Source organism: Clytia hemisphaerica, unplaced genomic scaffold (genome assembly GCF_902728285.1).
Source record: "Clytia hemisphaerica strain Z4C2 unplaced genomic scaffold, Clytia hemisphaerica genome assembly, whole genome shotgun sequence".
NCBI lineage: Eukaryota > Metazoa > Cnidaria > Hydrozoa > Leptothecata > Clytiidae > Clytia > Clytia hemisphaerica.
Genome location: NW_027103281.1, coordinates 273,985 through 294,316, shown reverse-complemented (window position 1 = coordinate 294,316; position 20,332 = coordinate 273,985). Strand labels below are relative to the sequence as shown.

Below are 20,332 nucleotides of genomic sequence, written 5' to 3'. Positions count from 1 at the left end.
ACAGAATGATAATTGATTTCCGGGTCAAAATGTTTTACACTTGACCCAATCGTTTGCTTATCTTTCCTGCGCGGTCGTCATTTGAATTTCAGTATTCAATGCGAGTCATAAATTGAAGAGTTAATTAACTCGTAAGATTATGGTGCACCATAAATTGACGAGTTAAATTATCTACTTGTGACGTCATAATTTCCCATTGATGACGTCACATTTAACGTAACTCGTGTTTTTTGTAACTCGTGTTTTTTAACTCGTGTTTTCCGAGCCTCATCTTTTTTAGCTACTTGTTACCGTAAGTTGGTCTAATCTCGACATCCGTCTTCCAATTTCGACATCCTTCTTTAGAGATAGGAATAATAGGAAGGTCGGAATCGCTGATTGAAATTAATTTTCTTTGCTTAGCAGCCAGAGAAGAAAAAATTCCGATTCCGACTTTCATATCATTCCTATCTCCAAAGAAGGGTGTCGACATTAGAAGACAGATGTTGACATTAGACCAACTTACAGTAGCCTTCCAAGCGATAAATATATGATAATCATGGTAATAATTTTCACTAGTTTGGGAAATAGAGTATCCTTTTTGATACTGTTTTCTTCATATTTTCAGGTCGATTAGAATAAAAAAATAGAATAAGATATGGAATAACTGTACCCATATCAAAATCAAAATGGCAACCAGGTTAGCATCTTTCATTTCTTTATTTTTAGGGTTTCCCCTCCATCAATATTTCAAGAGTACTTTCGTAGCTCATTTACTTTTATAATACAATTGAGTCTTATTGGGACAAAGAAACACGAAAAATACTCCAATCAAAAGAAGGAAATGAGTTTATACCAGACATGGTATATTCTATCAAAGTGGAATTGAATTACAAATCTAAATGGAATTCTTCTCTACAATTTTAGGCTTGATCGTCTGCTTGTTATTCTTGATACAGGCTCCACACCTGTCACCAGGAAAGCTGCTGCAAAACAACTTGGGGAAATTCAGAAGCTACATCCACATGAACTCCCGAACCTCCTGGGGAGAGTAAGAACCTTTCATTGTTATAGATTTTGCAAACCAGATTGGTTGGTACCACACTTAATCATCATTGTTGGATTGTTGGAATGCCTTAATTGATAATGCGCTATTTTCAGATCCATTTTCTTAATTTTGTCTGTGAAAACCTTGATATTTTTATAACAAACAACAAACCTTTTAAAGACATTTCAATAATTTGTATTTTGAAAATTCACATCCCAAGCATTAAAACTGCTATATCAATTTAATTCTTGTTATAATCAGGTCTTTGTGTACTTAAGAAGCAAGAATTGGGATACGAGAGTTGCAGCTGCCCATGCAATACAAGCTATTGCAGAAAACGTCCCTGAGTGGAATCCTGACGGCTTGAAAATCAAACCTGAAGGTGACTTTTTAAATTTATTTTTACAGTTATTTGATTGAAATAAACTTGTTTCTACATTGGATAATACTAGGTCTGTTCGCTTACACTTTCTTTTCTTTCATAAGAACAACGAGGCTCAAAATCGCCAAAAATAAGAACAATTTATAAATAATAATGCTATAAAGCCTAAAATAACTCCATTCCAAGCAATTTAGGGGTCAAAGTAGTAAAAATTGGGGTCAACGTCTAAAAAAACCTCAATTACACCCTATAAAATAAGAACAGGGTATAAAGATCCCTCAAAAGTTTATCTTTCCTCTTTCCAATGCAAAGGATTGATTCTTTCACAGTTCATAGAACTCGAGGAAATTCACTTCAAAGAAGGGGGACTTTTTTCTGGGACACCCGATAGCAAAGGCACATACGTCAGTCAAAAATCCTTTGCCTGTTTGACTTTTGCATTGATTTAGCACGTCAACAAAATACAGAACGGATGGCATGTATAATTAGCTTAGTTCTGTATTTTGTTGACGTTCTTGATTACAACCAAGCATAACCATCCAATTCCATTTCTATTCGCTACAACTTACAATATAAACGAAGTTGTTTCAAAATCGCACACCATACGATACCTTACAGTGCATTAGATTACAAACAGCATTTGATACTAAATGACAATCGAAATGTTTCTCTTTTAGAATACTGTGCACTAGAAAACGTCAACCTTGATGGCAAACTACGTTTCGAAGATTTTGACATCAACACAGTTCTGGAGCGCGGAGAAAAACTTCTTGGATCGGCGGGCGAAGAATATGATTTCGAAGATACTATACTTTCAGGTAAGGTAGGCAGCATTGAAGGTTAAATCAAAAGATGAATGTGATAACTTCCATCGGCAAGTGCTCTTTGATTCCTTCTTGTCAATTAATCCAAATTGATCCGTTGTCTTTTGTAAGCCTTTCAACGCTAATAAAATCACTAATTTTTTTTTGAGGGGGTTTCTACGTTTCTACGTTTTATGAAATGTTTTAGTGTTTCTAAAGTGGGCAATACTCATGTAGTTCTTGAATCTGAAATACCCAAAATTACCTAATTTGCTTCTAAATTTTTTAAGCTCTATCTCTGGTATACAGTCTGTCTAAGGTGACCCGAACGCTTGTCCTCTTCTTGTTGAACCTGCCAGGTAAATTTAAGCTGGCACTGTTTGTTATCAAAAGAGTTTTAGAATATGCTATAGGTTGGAAAAAAGTGGCTGGGAGGTCTGGGGGCACTGGTTGACCAGGTGGTCCAGGGCAGAGTCATGTTTGAAGTTAAGGTAGCAAAGCCCTTAGAAAATATGACTTTGTTGTAGAATTAAGTGCTAAAATATTGAATTCTTCAAGACTTTCTTTACCTTTTGCCTTTTTTCGCAGCTATTTTTTTTGCTTGAAGATTAAGTTGACAACTCGATTGAGTTTCTGCTACCATTATCCGGTAGCAGAAAATTCCTGGAAATATGCCTGCCCACCACCTTTGTGCACCGTAGCAGGATGCTCTACTTTCATAATACTACAGCAGCTTTATACACTCTGGGAATCAATCACACTCTGAGTTTACATGTGATATTCAAACTACGAATATTTAGGTATGTCTCGATCGGAGACCATTGCACACCAACGTCAACAATTGAAGAAGAAACTGGGTTTTGGTGGAAACATGGATTTGGGATTCGATTCGATGTTGGATGATGAAGATCTGGTCACCACGAATAACGTTGGTGATGGTGGTGGAAGTAAAAAAGTCATGTCGCAGTTATCGACTGAGGTATGAGATAGTCTCATCTCTATCTTGAAAGTACTTTGAATTATCAGATCTATTCACTTAAATTACTCTAGATTTACTATCCAGCGAATAAGCATACCTCTTAGGACAAATCACGTCATTCTCGCGAGAATTCATAAATTTTTGCATCTTTTACTAGTTGAATTTCTGTCAGTATTTGAAACTACGGTTTGTCTAAAGCCTTTGGTTAACTTAAGAAAAAATGTGGAAAAAAAAGTTAAACCCTTCAAGCCTGTACTCCTCGTTTGGCTCTGCCATTTTTAAAACGATTTTCTCATCTAAAATCAATAGTTTGCGACTCCTGTTGTACCGGTTAAGAGACAGAGGTGTACGCTTCAGAAAGATTCCCATTCAAGACTCTTTTGTTTCAATTTGTTCGCTTGTTATTTCTTTCATTAAAAAATTACACGGATTCAAAGTTGAAATACAGTTGATTCTCTCTAATTCAATCTTCAAGGGACCAAAAATTTCCTTCGAATTAGAGAAAGATTCGGATTATGGAGAGTATCTTATACGATGTTCCAGATGAGGCGACCAATGTTTTAGTTTGAATTACAGAAAAATTTAACAATAGGATTTTGATTTAGAGAAGGTTGACTGTAGAAATGATTTTGAAAGACTTTTTTACTTTAGAGTGCAGCGGACATTGTGGCATCGCAAATAGCAGCGATTTCATCAGATGGCCAGATGAGTTCCAGAGAGAAGAACCGTGCCAAAAGAAAAGCCAAGTCCTTGGCCAAACAAAGATCAAAAGAAAATGAAAACAGAAGGTAGGTGATTCCTATGCCAAGGCTACCGTGGATTTTACATATTTTGATTATTAAAGGGGTTGGTACGAACTTAAATCCATACACTGATATGTTTTTCCTGATGAGTTTGTTAGTTTCTCTATGACCAAAGATGTGACTGGTAGTGGTTAATAAATCTTTCTACCAATAAATTTTCCAGCTCTTTAAATTTCTAAAAAATTCCCAGCTCAGCCAAATTACTAATGAGTTTCCAGCTCAGCCAAATTACTAATAATTACTAATAAATTCCACCGTTTTAGGTTCTAAAGGATGTCTGAATGCCCCTGAATTAGATAGTTTCTTTATATTTAACCTACAGTGCTACCTTAAACTATGATTCTGAAAAAAACTTCTGAAATTTTTCGTTTACCAAATTTTAGATCTTTTCTCTCATTCCATATCAAATTCAACATAACGGCAGTGTATCGAGACTGGTGTATAAAGACTCTTTTTAGAAATTTCAAATTGAAGTAATATATAAACAGGGTTGAAAAAAATTGTAGGTGTTGCTTACTTACGACCAGTGAAGGTATTGTGTATATCAACAGGTACATGAGATTATATCACTTTTAAGTAATCTGGTTATCTATATTAGTTTTGACACTGGTGAATGTCCGGCAGAGTAGAAATTTAATCCCCGCGAAAATTTATCCCATTTAAGTATCGCTTTTAATCTGATAATCTCTTTTAGTTTTGACACTGGTGAAGGTCCGGCAGAGAAGAAGCAGCGACGGACACAAAGTGTGTTAGTGGAACAACCAAGCGAAGATGGGAAGATCATGATCGATAATGTGTCGGACGGTACCATGAGTATGGACGAGGTTGGTCTTTGTTATAGTTATATCTTTTGTATGTTTTTTTTTATGTCTAGTCCGTCTTAAGAAAACATCCAAGTAGCTGCATGTTAACTGGCTTAACTGTTTAAGTCATAAAATCTCTCTGGTTAACACGATAGTAGTTTATTTGGACCTCTCTGGAGGTCCTATACATTAGCCTATGTTCGTTCGTTAGTTCGCTACACGCTAGATAACCAGCTTCTCGAGACTGGCTCATTGAATTTCTCTGATTTTTCTGCGCAACTATTGTGTCATCATAAACCCTTGAATGTGACGAAGCCTGAATTTCGAAAAAATGGTTTTCGCTCGCAAGATCCGCAGTGTCCCCAAAGCAAAAAGTGTTTTTTCGGGATTTTCTCGAGATTTCTTGTTTATTTTGGATTTAATGTTCTGCATGGAAACGTTGAATTTTCTCCTTTACAGTTGAAATATTATGTGCTAGCCCAAGAAAGGAAAGGTTTGGCTCGGCCCGGAAAGTTAAGTTAGACATTGATATAGCCCTTTAGAAAAAGCGTTCAGAAGCTATTACTGCATTGTAAGAGGGGGGGGGGGGTAAGACAGTACGTAGGCTAAATTGAAATTCAAATTTTCTCTATTCTATTCAGCTCGACGAATGGCCGTTTGAGGCGTTCTGTGTTGAACTGTGTGGAGAGCTTTTCAACCCATCCTGGGAGATAAGGCATGGAGCATCTTCAGCATTACGGGAAATTGTCAAACTCCATGGAAATTCCGCTGGTAAAACAAGAGACACTCCTTCAATGAAGGTAATATTGAAATACCACTTTCACTTCCAAGGTTCTTAAATTCATTGTGTTTGAAAGTTACTTGAGATTACCCGCCATGCTTAATTCATAATTTCTCACTTTACCTCAACTCCAACTAAGCAAGTCTAGCGATTTCGGACAAATCCAACAAGAGGGACATCACGGTTAACGGTAAAAGTACATGGGCTGAACTGAACTATCTTACATGCTACATGATGGAAACCACCATCATTGCTGGACCATGGCTGACCGAAATATAACGAAGCAATCGCCGAATGGCAGCACTCTCAAACCAGGGCTTCGTGTTTCGAATCCAATCCATTTCAATCCATTCCTATCCTCCTTCTAATGTTCCGTTGAGTCATAACAGATAGATATGAGATGCAAAATACCTAATAGTCTTTGTTTACTGGGCTTTCTACGGAGAAAATCGACGTTAAAATGATTGAACCCTATCGTCAAGAAAAAGTGAGCATGATTTTGTTTTTATATTTCAGATGATCGATGTCAACACGGAATGGCTTGAGGACGTCGCATTGAAACTACTCTGCGTTTTCGCATTGGATAGATTCGGTGACTATGTGTCTGACGAGGTATGCTCCATAAAAATATTATCCATGCCTTTTGTAGATCGACGCAGAGTCTCAAATATCAAAGTTTAGAAATTTGTTAAGCGTCTGCCACCATACTTAACTGCACTACCTTCTTCTTTCAACATTTTCTATGAGGCAGAATTCAATGGAGACCCTAATGTGCTCTTTTTGCTGTGTTACCATTAAATGGGCGTGTTTACCACGGCTTCCAACACTTCATTGATGTCCTTCGATTATAGAGGCAATGTTGTTGTTGTCATCAACAACTTAATTTAAATTGATTTCGTTGACAGGTCGTTGCACCAGTCCATGAGACATGCGCACAAACGCTGGGTACAGTTCTTCATCACATGCCCAAAGGGAGTGTCATCAAAGTGTTGAGTGTTCTTATCAAGTTACAGACACAAGAAAAACACTGGCAAGTCAGACACGGCGGATTGTTGGGCCTGAAATACATGCTTGCAGTGCGGAAGGTGATGATCAATGTCCTTCTTAAATGAGAAAATCTGCAATTGAGAGAAAACATTCCATGATTGCGAAGCTTACGTCCCATAAAATTTCAAATTATCTAAGATTCCGTCCAAAATCAATAATGAGGTTTTGAAAGGGAGGTTGCTATTTTTTCACTTTCAATGTTTGTCACCATCATTTACGACCGACCTTTCTTTTGCTTCCGGCTTCCTTGAAAACTGCATTAAAAATTACCTGCTGAGAGTGAGATTTAATTTTCAACCAGTAAAACTTTTCTACGGAGAACTGTAAGCTTGTATATATCTGTTCACTATTCACGACTATGAAAAGGTTCGAGACTAATAAAATAATTGCTTCCTTCGTTTCTCAGGACATGGCGATCGAACTTTTACCAGACACCATTCCCTGGATCTTGAAAGGTTTCCAGGACGGCGATGATGACGTTCGTGCTGTGGCAGCCGCCGCTCTCCTCCCTGTCGCTGAAGACCTCGGAAGTCATTTTCAAGATGAGGTTAGTTATACCCATAGTGAAAGTCACTTGTGGCCGCCTTTAGCTGTGCGTATAGACCAAGGGTAAGACTCAAAAGCCTGGAACTGTCTATTGAGTAGACTACTCTTGGGTATCAAACTTTATCCCTTTTACTCTCAATACCTTCTATTTGGTCCCGCACTAAAAATCCTTAGCTTCCCAACATACAAACCATAATTTTCTATCAAAAATTTCTCCGGTCAGTTTCAGCGGGCTGCAATAATATTGGCAAAGTAACTAGATATTTTTGCCGGTTTGATTTAACTAACTGTATTTTGTTCCTACTCTTCTCTTCCATATTCAGATTCCAAATATGTTAACAATCTTATGGGACATCTTATTAGAGCTGGACGACCTGACAGCATCGACGAACAGCGTCATGATGTTGCTTTCGTCTCTCATCACAATTACCACCAACAGCAATGATCTACCAGCAATGACAGAGCTAAACGAACTGGTACCTAGGCTCTGGCCGTTCTTCAGACATAATATATCGTCCGTCAGATTGTCGTCTCTCAAAACGCTGGATATCTTGATTGATTCATCGAAGGTATGTTTTGATATTAAACCTAATTTATAAAGACAGCCTAATTTCTACCTTGCTTTCATTGAATAAAGGCATGGCTTTCTGAATCCAAGACCTAGCAAACGTGAATTGACTTCAGAATTCTAGGGACCTATTTTTAAGTCGCTGTATGACGACACTCTTATAAAAACAAAAACAAACGCTCACACCCTTTTTTGACGTTGCTCAATGTAAGGAAGAAGGCTCGAAATGCGATTAGATGCTGCATTAATTTAGAAGATTTAGAACGCCATAAGATGAGAAGGCATAAGATCGATGGAAATTTTGCAGTCGTAAAACTTTCCATGTAAAAAACTGAAAAAACACTCCAGAGAAGGCATCAAAATTATCCACTGTCTGCCGACTTTTATTAAAACTCGTAGAACAAAAATCTTCATTAACAGTTAATCTTTTAAACCCTAAAAGCTGAGTAGTCCAGTGGCTTATCACAATAATACTTCAGTTTGTGAAAAAAGCACAGTCTAACAGACTAAACTAGAGGAGTAAGCGGCTCAGAAAAATCAATTGAGATTTACACATAGCCACCCGCCTGCCATAAAGGTACCTATAATATTACCAGGATTTGATAACACCAAATTATTACAATGAGCTATTCCCCAGGAAGACAATAGAGACACTTGACCTTACCCTAATTAACTAGAACCCAATCCCCCAATGTTGTTGTTGTATTTATTCGACTACATCACTTTGACGTATACGTATGAGCGTATGTGCCCGCTAAAGTCTCTCGAAACTCATAGGTGATTAAATTCTCGATTATTTTTTTTCTTCTCTAGAACACATCATGGTTAAGTACAATACTAGCAGAACAAATGAGACATCTTTATCAACGAATCATTCTTGAAGAAAGCAACGAGATTCGCTCAATGGCTTGCGAGGTGAGAAGGGGGGGTGGTTGATGGAAAAGAAAAGTTAATTCAGGGGGGGGGGTCTTGCAGTTACTCCTTGACACTATGTGGAGTAACTGCAATTTTGGACATTTTCTACAGACACCACCACCCTTGCAGTTATTCCATAGTGTACTAACTGGTTTTACCCTCAAAATTGGTGTATACCACCCCCAAAAATGCCAAATTTGGCATTTTTTTCACTGAATTCCTCATTTTTGATACCATTTTACTAGGTACGTCTTATTAACGACCGTTCAAGAGTTAAATATCTCAATCACATCTCAAGTTTGTTAAAATATCTTTCATGCCTTGATTGAAGAAAAAATTTTGTGATTTTTTTTTGACTTTTGAAAAAAATGTTTTGAATTTTTTTGCTTCCGGAATTTTTAAAAACCTAAAATTTTAAGTGAAAATTGAAAAATTTGCTCACTTAGTACACCATATCCTACCAAAATCGACAATTTTGGGCTTAGGCACCACCCATGTTGCAGTTAGTCCACTGGTGGAGTAACTGTTTTCCCAAATTTTGGTTTATATACCACCACGGTAGTAATTGTCATAGTGTTTATATAATAACTGCATGACCCCCCCCCCTGGTTAATTGAGTTTATTTTTATCAACATTAATTTAGAGTTATAAATCTTACGAGAAAGCTATCGATCAAAGCCAGTATATCTATTCACGAGTCTATTTGCTTATTCTGCAAAAACATCTCCATTAAAAACGAAGATAATTCGTTCCAATTCTTATTCGACACTTTGCAGTCAAAACATTGTAAACTCTCTGGTCATCAAAATGTTATATTAAAGTGAAGAAATTGCGGTGTTGAATCGAACAATTAAGTTACGTCACACGTTATCTCTTGTTTTGATGATTGGTTGAATAACTGAAATCTTTATGCAAGCTCAGCGTTTTTGAAGCAGCGATTCCGACCTCGGAAAACAAAATGTCAATCTGGCTGTAAGACTGTCTAATCTTGATTCGTCTTATAGATATGATTTTCACCCTTTGGGCATTTTGCAACCCTAACCTCAGTTTCATTTTTTAGCTCAAAGTTCTGCAAACTATCCAATACTCAAGAGACCAAATCATTTCCGTTTCTATTCCCTTTCATTTAACGAAAACCTTCAGGAACAAAGTTCAAGCAAACCGATCGAGCCAATCAGTCGATAACAATTTTTGTCTGTTCCATTTTTAGGTCTGGTTGAAAGTGTTAAAAGCAGTTCCCATTCATTTCTTACAACAAACAGTGAATTGGCACGCTCCTACGTGGTTTCGGTTGCTCATCCATCCACCAAACATACCCATTGATTACTCCCTGTTGACTTATCAAAACAACAGCGGAGGAGGGCAGAAATCTAAGGGAAAGGTAAGGTTAAACCCATCAAAATTGCCACCATTTATCTTTAGATTTTCAAATATATTTTGATTTCAAATGCGTGCGTATACCTCACTCAACATTAGTCCTAATAACTAATAATAAGGACGAAATGCATATGCTGCTCTGCCACCCAAATCTCCTGAGTGAATATAGTTGGACAGAAATTTCTTCACATATCAATATATGAAGATCTACTCTTTAAGCTCTATTAGATGGCTCGATCTGTTTTTGTCAATGAGGAACTTTGCCAGCTTGGTAAAAAGTGGTGAAGTCAAAAGAGACCACAATGAGAAATTAAAATAAAAACCGATATATACGACTTGTAAAAGGTTGAAGCAAAAAAGGTCATCATTTCTCCAACGAAGAACTACAAAGAAAAACTTGAGTTTAAAAAAAATACAATATATGGAAAGATTTGTATCAATGATTGAAACTAACACTTTTCCCTATAGAACGAAACCACAGCAGAGCAATATTACGTGGCAAACATCAATGTGGCAATGGACCAAACTACACAAGATTCACTCATTTTCACCGCAAGAATCACTGCTGCAAGGTATATTTCCTAGAGTATATTTCCTAGAGTATATTTATTTCCTAGACTTTTTGAAATTTGGAAAATATTTTTTTAAATTAGTTTTTCTTTCGATATCTTTTTCCAACGTTTGAGACTAGTGGCATGTTGCAATTACATGACCCCTTTGCTTATTATGCCAATGAAAGCTCATTGAAATGATATTATTTCCCTTTTTTCCCTTTTCGCAGAGCTATTGGTAACCTGTTCGCCATTTTCACGCAAGACGCCACCAAACAAACGTTGATGTTTTTATTAACCGCCATCGAAACTTTCATCGCTTCTTCATCAGGATCAAAAATCTTGGTCAGCGCCCTCGTTCTCCATGAATGGGCTAGAGCTTGTCCGGTACGTTCTAGATACTTCTAGATCTACACCATTTTTTCGCCCAATTCATGATATTCTGTGGCTTCATGATATTACACAGAAAAAAATGAGCAGATCACCTGGGTGTGAAAATTGCATTTCACACCTTGGTTTGGAACGTGCTGGAAATTCCCGCGTGGGAAAATCGTTCACGTTCCAAGGTTTGAAGTGTAATTTTCGCGCTTCGGGGAGTGATTTACTCACTTTTCATGTACTTTTCGTCTTTTCTACTCAATGCGACAATTGCAACCAATCAGTTTTCGAAATAGCGACGTAATATCGGAAGCCATTATAAGGGGACATGGCATATCCATCCTGAATAACCTTTGTTGTAGCAATGTACACTACCCTAATACCTTGGGTTGTGTTAGACCGAATAACTTAGATCAATCTTCGAGAAGTCTGTATCCATGCAAGAGACATTTGACTTCATTCATTTATGGTAAATTCGAACCAAACGTATGGCTTTCGTCGCGAGTTTTGATCTAGCTATATACAGTTGAGTCTCTTTAACTCGAACCTCTATAACTCGAAGGTCACCTTAACTATAACAAGTTTTATGATCCCTTTAGTTAACAATACCTTATTAACTTTACTCCATACATCGAAATTTCCAAGTTTGTGTTCCCCGTGCGTGTTCGAGTTATGGAGACTTTACTGTAAAAAGGTTAAACCACATATCAAAACTCTCTTTTCAGTATAATATGCCGTCTTTTTCAGTGTTTTCGCTTACCTATATTAAGGGTTTTCAACTCCATTTTAGAATCTGCAGTGTCCACCAACAGTTGTGGAAACGTTACATCGTGTACTGTCCAACCAAATCGTGTACGATGAACTACTCTACCTTCACCAACGACTACAGATCGATTCGCAAGCTCTTGTCAACGCTTTCGCTGAGAACGGCCTTGACATTCTACGCGGAGCTACAGTGGATTCATACACGCTCGACATGTCCAATGTCATTGCTGGCAGTCTTTACAATGAGTCCTGTAAAGTAAGTAGAAGCACACACATGCTGATTTTACCCAGCTGGCACACAACGTTGTGTTAATGTTTATCTAATGTTCACAACGTCCATTAACGTTGGATAAAACACCGTTGTGTAACCAGCTTTTTAAAAGAGCCAAAGTAATTCTTCGATTTTTAGAATCTACCTAGAATTCCTATAAATTAGCCTGTGTTATTTCGTTCATTCTTTCGTTCATGCGTTCGTTTGTTCGTCTTTTTGTTGTCTTCATAAACTTCATAAATGTTTGTCAAAACCCTGCCGGTAGGATCATCGTTCTCCGCAACAGTTTTTTCATGTTCTGATAATAAAAGTCGCAATTTTAAATTCTTAATTGTACTCACACTAGAACTGATTATTCCGGAATACCGGAAAGTAGGCCTTTCGATACCGGGGTACCGGTCATTTTTCTTCAATTACTGGAATACCGGTCAATACCGTATCCTCGGAAAAAAAACACTAAAACGTTGGTTCCCTCAGCCGGAAGGAAATTTTTATGCAAGACTTAGTGTAATATAAATCTTTTTCTGGGAAAACCGAAAAAATAGGAGAGTTAAAATGTCTACATTTGTTTCTTTAGAGTTTGCCAGCTTCAGCCTTGCCAATGATCCAAAGTCGTCAACGCCAACTTACCACCACCATTGAGACTTTTCAAAATGATTACCAAAAACTTCACATCAGGTATTGTAACTTTTTAGAGTATTTTTTTATAAGGTGGTCTGAGATTACATACTCTGTAATAGTGTATTTCACGTTAATCGCTTCGTAGTACACTGTGTGCGCGTTGTCTGTTTGATGAAAAAATTCCCGTACGGAGACCTCTGCAATGAAGTATGATTTATAAATAGCAACACTTCTCTTATCGTCTCCCCTCTCTCACTAACACTCAATCGCAGTGGTCGGTTTGAAAAATCTCAAATGAGAAAAGACAATGACAACAGACCTTATACGGCAATGAATTTTGAAATAAGCCGTAGATACTTGGCCTGTGTACAGACAAGAGATTACACGGCCGATCCAACGATCTTTCATGATACAGCGCAGTCTTCATAGCTCGAAAACTCACGGAGAACGCTGATTTGTTTGTTCGAGTTATGGAAAGTTCGAGTTGTAGAGATGTGTTTATAAGGCTTTGTTGTCTGAAGGGACCTGAAACCATGTTCGAATTATAAGAGGTTCGAGTTATGGAGCCTCCACTGTACCGTTTTTTATTTTTCTGTCGAATTAGTCGATTGCAACATCCATTGACCAATCAAGTTACGGATTACAAATTACTAACTTTTTCTTGGTCAGAATGGGCTTAGATTTGATCTTTTTTCTTCTTTCAAATCCATTACCAGCCGAAGTCCAATTCGCCGTCATTGATAATGCCCATTCCTTATTTATGATATGCACCACTGTCTTCTGACATTACATCATGCACCCATTAGCTGATTGGTTGTAAGTGACGTAAAATCAGTCAATACGTCACTTTGAACCAATCAGCTATTGGGTGGAATGGAAGACATTGGAATGGTGCATTGCTATTTAATACATTATTCTTGACAGGGTTCTCTCAAGTGTTGCGGGATCACTGATCGCATTGAATCGATTAACCGAAAAATTGAACCCGATTATTCACCCGATTATGGACTCAGTGAAAAAAGAAGAAAATACAAAATTACAGGTATATACCATTCAAATACTAAATATTATCGTCCACCTCTAGGCAAAACGCACTGTCGAATATTTTTAGATATCCGATAGACTGGAGTCGTTTATAATGCGTGTAATACTAATAATACCAATACTAATAATATAAAATAATAATAATAATATGTACGGGATTTAGTTTGTATAAACGACTGGAAGAATCCGGTGTTCCAGCCTTATAGATACAGGGGCTAGCTACGCAGAAACTTGCGTAGCGAGAAAACAATTTATCAAGCAACAACAAACTCTCAAAACGAAATCAACTCAAATGAAAAACTTTCAATACACAAATCCACACATATTTTTTTTCTCAAGAATTATTTTGAGCAGGAAAAAATTATAATTGCAATATTGACACTTTTCTTTTGTTTGGAGTTAGTGCACAAAGGTTTCTAGACGACTAAAATTGTTCCATTCATTACTTTTTGCTTTATTTCTACTATGTATAAATTAGTCGTCTAGCTTGCTAGACTAGATATCCGATAGCAAAATATCTCTTCTGTAGCAGCGAGCATAAAAAAATAGTTTTTTGATCAAATAATTATTTAAATGTCACATATACAAAAACAGATGAAAAGAAAGTTCTTTTTAACAAAAGAGAAAGGAAATTCGAACGTTTTGTAATTAAAGAGAAAAAACAATAAAATTGACATTCTTAAATAAGATAGTAAAACGTTCGAAAATGTCATAAAAAGAGAGAAAGACTGAATGCAATACGCAATAGGGAAAATTAAAATGCTTACATGCTAATTGGGTGGACGATAAACCATATATTCGACGTGAAAAATCGGATATCGAAATTATTCAGTCGAGCTTGATGATATTCGACGAAGCGAAGCTGAGTCGAATATTATTAAAGCGACCAATATCTGCTTATTATCGTCCTTGTAATTACTATCTTTCAAATCTTTTTTCTTCTAAATAACACTATTTAACCACGCCCTTCTCACAGCCCCACTGGGAACCCTTCCCACTGGAAACCCTTCCCACTGGAAAGACTGGCCAATATATCGTCCCGGTGGAAAATTTTACTCTAATTTTTGTCCTCGCCGAAAATAATCAGCTAAGCCAATCCTTACCGCAAAATATTGTGCTATTTTTTTCCATCCCCACTGAATTTTCTTGCTCGAAAACAATGGAATTCAAACCCCCAGTCATGGGCAAAATCCCCATTGAGTTTTGGTCCCTTATTTTTACCCCCACTGGCTGAAAAAATCTCACCGGGTCTGTGAGAAAGGGTGTATTTAATTACGTACCTAAAAAGTATTGGGAGATTTTGCACCATTGAAGGAATGTTTTGGCAAAATATTGCAACCCATTTTACTTTAAGACTATCAGCTGGTCATGCTCATGGTTTTTTACAGTTCCTTCCAATTGGGTAATTCGTTAGTTTGAATATAATGCCAATGACAATTATTTGCCATTTTCAGCCGCCTTTATTTCTGTCTTTTCTTCCCAGAAACGAACTGCCATCGCGCTAGCTCAACTACTGACTCTTTGTAAAAACCGGACACCCTGTCCGAACGCAAAAATCGTCAAGAACCTGTGTACCTTCGTGTGTTCAGACCCTAACCATACTCCACCATTAATCTTGGATGACATGAAAAGACTCGACGTGGATTCTGCTTTACCGTTGTCCAGTACAGATGCCGGACCGAGCACTCTAGAGGAAATACCGAAATGCGGAACAACCCTTGGCATATTAACTTTACAACGAAAACAAAAGGTTCGCTTTGCTATTTAAAACAATATTAATTTATTGACTACTGCAAAGTCTCTTTTACTCGAACTCGCACGGGGAACATAAATTGTTCGAGTTATGGAGTAAGGTTTATAAGGTATTATTAGCTAAAGGGAACATAAAACTTGTTCGAGTAAAAAAAAAACTCCACTGCTTATAATAACGCAGTTTGCTTTCAAGGAGATTTGTAACATCGAAAATCTAACCCAAACAGAAAACAACATCTTCTGTGCTCTTTCTCTTTCCCTGTTTTTCAATGTACCTAGTACAGAAAAGCTTGTAGCTGTTATGAGTTATGAGTTATAAGATATGAGCCCATTTTATGATACCGTTTACCACTATATTTGTATTTACAGGAGGCACTTAGGAATACGGCATCAAGGCGTGGTAAATTGACACGAAACAACTCGAGTAATACGACATCAAGAAGTGGATCAAATCAATCTGCGAAAGAAATGGGAGTGACGGCTGCTTTGTTAAAGGAAATTGAAAGTGACGAGGTAACAATGCATTGGGGAGAAATTATCACATTATCACTTTGGCTGTCATAGAGTAAAGACGGGGGGGGGTAGTAACGAGTTTTTATAAGGCCATTTCACAGTCGAAATGAATCATGGGTAATCAGGATTGATTGCGCCCCCATAACGGTCTCCTGTTGGTTAGACGCAAAAACATTTAAACTTTTAGAACAACAGTAACTCGTTATCAGAGCACGCGATCCTGATTACCCATGATTCTTCTCGACCGTGAAATGATTGCCTATGTATAAATACCTGACTGAGTTTATGTATTTGCACTTTTGAGGACGGAAGAGTGACTGAAGCGATTCGGAATAACCCAAAGTTTTGACCTCCAAAATCGAGGACGGTAAATATGATGTTTAACCGTCGTCTCCAATCAGTTAGGATCTAGACAAATCGAAAGCTAATCGTCACCAACGAAGGAAGAATTTTCATAAATAAACTCGCCAGTTAAAGGTGCATAGCTGGAGTAAAATTTAAATATTATTCCGCCATGGACTCTAAACATTCGATTTTTGACGTCACATAAAACTCTCGAAGCCTTTGCAGTAAGGAAAATTGAATTTGCGTCAAAACAATTAAAAGGCCTCTATTTTTCGAAAAACATCAAAGGGGAACTCACGAAGTACAGTGCCGTAGGAAGAATTTTCATATTTGGGGGGCTGAAGTTTAGTGACACCGCAAGGGCCAACCATGGTTTGGCCCGAGGGGGGGATTTTGAAAATTTAAGCTCTAGATTGCTTGAAAATGCACTCAGAACATGCACTTAAAAGAAAAAATTATGACAAATTAAAAAAGAAAAACTTTGCATTTTGCAAAATTATTGGGGAGGGACATAGCCCCCCAGTTGCTACGGCACTGAAGAAGCGGTATGAAAGACCCCGGTTTTAGGTGAGGTGCTCGCTAGTTACAACACTAACTCAAATTTACTGTTATCTTTATTATTCAACCGTATTTCCTAGGCGAACGCTTCACTTGTGGTTCAACGATTGGGCGGGACGACCGCCTTATCAACATGTGCGGAACGGATGGGTGAAGAATTACCCATCATTCTCCCTGCATTGTGGGATACCTGTTGTAATTACGTCATCAACACTGTTAAAATGTCGACAGGTATGTTTTCAAATGGTTTTTACAGTAGAGTCTCTTTAACTCCTTTATTATCGAATGTCTCCTTTACTCGAACAAGTTTTCTCGTACATTCGGTTAACGATGCCTTGTAAACGTTTCTCCATAACTCGAAATTTCCTCATCTGCAACAAATTTGTGTTCCCCGTGTCTGTTCGAGTTATGGAGAGTTAACTGTTGTCAACGGTTTTTCACGGCCACCTTTTTACATCACTGCCTAATTATTAGGCTCTCGTCAAGTAGGTTAGTGCGAATTGACCTTTCTTTCTAAGATTTATTTCTGTGTCAATATTTTTCCTATTTTACACAGACACTAATCGCATCACTTGTAATTAGCTGTCGCTACTAGTCATCAAGACAGGCTCGTAATACTTGTACTGGTTTCTTGTGGTGTTTGGAAGGAATTATATAATTTTCGTTGTTGAGCTGAATATTTTTGTAATTGCTACATTTTTCATTTTGTAGATCAAGTGCACAACGAAGCGGAACTAAAGCAGATCATCAACTCGCTGCAAGTTTTAGAAGCCACTGTACTCGCCCTTCACCAATCGCTTAAGAAACAGGTAATCAGAGAAGTTCAGCTGTCAAAGGCGTAGATTTTGCCCGTTTAACATTTTTATAGCCAGAGGGCTTAACTCTTCCACTACTTCCCAACTGAATTTCTAAAATATTTAAACGATCCCGGTCGCCGGTCAATTTGATCAAAGACTTGATTTAAAAAAAGTGACTGATAGCCAATAATAATAATAATAATCTTGAATATGTTTCCTAAAGAACAAAAGAATGGCCTATTTGGCATCAGCGAATGATTTCCAAATGCCGGTAGCCTGTACTACAAGTCACGTCTTCTTTTCTAAACAGTTATGTCAATTCCACTTTGCGACTTTTTCGAATGTTTGGATCCCTGGTTTTTGGGAGGAGGAATATTCGGAGGAGTAGCCATTGTTGTTTTTAAATCCAGTTTTCTCCATTTTCGTTTTTCTTTAACAGACCAAGTCATTACTACCTCACCTACTCAACTGTTTCAACTACCCATACACCTCCATACGGCACATGGCCAGTCGTTGTTTTGGAGTTTTGAGCAAAGTCATCACCACGGAAACCATGGAGATTGTTTTGACAAAAGTTGTGGATGTTTTGAAACAAAGCGAAAATGTCATGTGTAGACAAGGAGCTATTGAAGCCATTATTCGTATCCTTTATAGTTCTCGTTTGCTTCAATACTTTTTGAATAGATTTTTCTACTTTTTTTCAACGGCTTAGAAACAGCGCGGCCAAATTTCTAATGTTTTAGACATTTGCCATGAGAGTATCATAGCATTGATATATTAGAAGTGGCCTCTTTAAGGAGGGGTGTTTATTTGAGGGGATGGGGCGTTTAAAAGATGGTTTTTTAACATTATTTCAATTGGAAAACTAAATTTTCAAACACTCCACTCTTTCATTAAAACAAATCAATCCTGTACTCCTTAACTTCACCAAACAAACGAATAAAAAAAAACAGACATTATCGAGAATCTTGGCATGGATATCTTACCGTATATTGTACTCCTCATTGTTCCCGTCTTGGGCCGGATGAGTGATCATTCGGAAGAAATCCGGTTAATGGCCACCAACTGCTTCGCAACCCTCGTTCAACTCATGCCTTTAGAGGTAAGGTTCTTAAACTTAAGCTGAGGACAGGACAAGGTTTTGTAGGCTACGTCATATCTTCCTTCGTTTCGGGCGTAAAACTCCTACTCTTCGGTAGAGTAAGGCCTTAAAGCCTGGAGCTTTCTATTGTGTAGACTAGGTTTTCGAGGATCTAGAGACATTCGGTGACAGAGCATGATGGAGCCTTGGCGTTCAGAAAGTCTGTTTTAATGCGTGTTTTAATGGGTTTTTTAAATCCCCCATCATCCCCCAGAAGGTCTTATGGGGGCGGGGGGGGGGGTTATAGCATTTTCATGTGTGAGTGTGCACTGATCTCTAACTAGTAGATCGGGCTTCCCAATTAAAAGGAAACGTGTTCAGTTTTTCTTCCTAGTCTGCCATCTTGAATGTTTTGAAATTCGAACGTTCGAAAATCTAACGGTAAATTTAAAAACAACATGATGGACTAGTCGACTCCGAACTAGACACACCTCCGAGGGAAATATGTGAGCAGTCAGCCTTATCAAGTGTGTAAAGTATAATAACAGCTTTTTATGTGTGAATGTGTCTTTCTACAGGCCAGCATACCAGATCCACCAAACATGTCCGACTTTCTTATCAAGAAGAAAGAAGACGAACGTCATTTTTTGGATCAACTCTTAGACGGAAGCAAACTAGACAAATTCTCCATACCAGTCCCAATCAAATGTGAGCTGAGAAAATACCAACAAGTAAGTTTAAAGTTTATTTGTTTTTATAAGTGTTCATATCGGCCCCATATTTCATATCAGGACAGTGTCTACCTGTTGTCATGTTATGCTGACACAAGCAAAAGATGTTTCTTTTTCCCTCTTTCTGGCCAATCTTGCTCCACATCGCCGTCTTAATCCAATGTGAAAAAGCTTGTGAATTAAAATTGATAATCCACAAAACGAAAACTTGTAAATCAAATTTGGCCCTTTGCTCGTGCTCGCGATAATCTTCACGTTATCCATTGACAGTTCTTTATTACACGAGGTAAAATGATTTCCCACGGAACTGCTTTTTCTCTTATGCTCTCTTACTCTACAAAGTAGATGTCGACTAGTTTGGCCAACATAGCATGCGTTACAGCACGGACATTCAATTTTATAACTACTTTGCTTCGTAGAGAAGAATCAACGCGTGATTTTAATGATGGTAAACATGTTTTCAATTTCTTCAGTGTAAATATCACTTTCGGAGAAGTTTGAGGGATCTTTAAAGAAGTTGGATGTCCCCTGCTTTTCAAAAATCTTTTATCGTTCAGATTATTCTCCATCCAAGGACCTTGGAAATATCTTTACAACGGTTTATAACTTTCTAACGTAGCATAAGAGGGTGCTGAGAAAAGGTGAACAGAACTGAAGTATCCACACAATTATGTAATTTAGTGATTCATTCTTCGCTTGATTAAATTATTGCAATTAGCTAGGCCATTGTTTTCGACCGTTAAACCCCATATTAATTAAAATTGTTGGATTGAAAATATGTAAAAAAGACAAAAAACGAAAGTTTTCTATATCTGTTCCATTTTCCAGCTCAGACTCGTCACGGACACATTCCTAAATGGGGAGTGGAAATAAGAGCAAATAGAGTGGAAATAT

General features: G+C 37.5%; 1 protein-coding gene across 1 annotated transcript; it reads left to right on the top strand.

The window, feature by feature from the left end:
• Positions 1-601: 601 nt before the first annotated feature.
• Positions 602-19,875, top strand: LOC136802574 (TATA-binding protein-associated factor 172-like). The gene is made up of 27 exons (XM_067059320.1): positions 602-679; positions 907-1,030; positions 1,289-1,409; positions 2,087-2,227; positions 3,013-3,191; positions 3,843-3,979; positions 4,689-4,818; positions 5,439-5,597; positions 6,095-6,190; positions 6,484-6,663; positions 7,032-7,172; positions 7,495-7,740; positions 8,553-8,654; positions 9,865-10,035; positions 10,500-10,603; positions 10,813-10,969; positions 11,751-11,981; positions 12,574-12,674; positions 13,542-13,659; positions 15,145-15,411; positions 15,783-15,926; positions 16,910-17,060; positions 17,541-17,638; positions 18,066-18,267; positions 18,580-18,728; positions 19,286-19,438; positions 19,858-19,875. Exons 1-27 carry the CDS (start codon positions 669-671, stop codon positions 19,873-19,875), a joined length of 3,831 nt encoding a protein of 1,276 aa, XP_066915421.1. The 5' UTR covers positions 602-668.
• Positions 19,876-20,332: the final 457 nt, after the last annotated feature.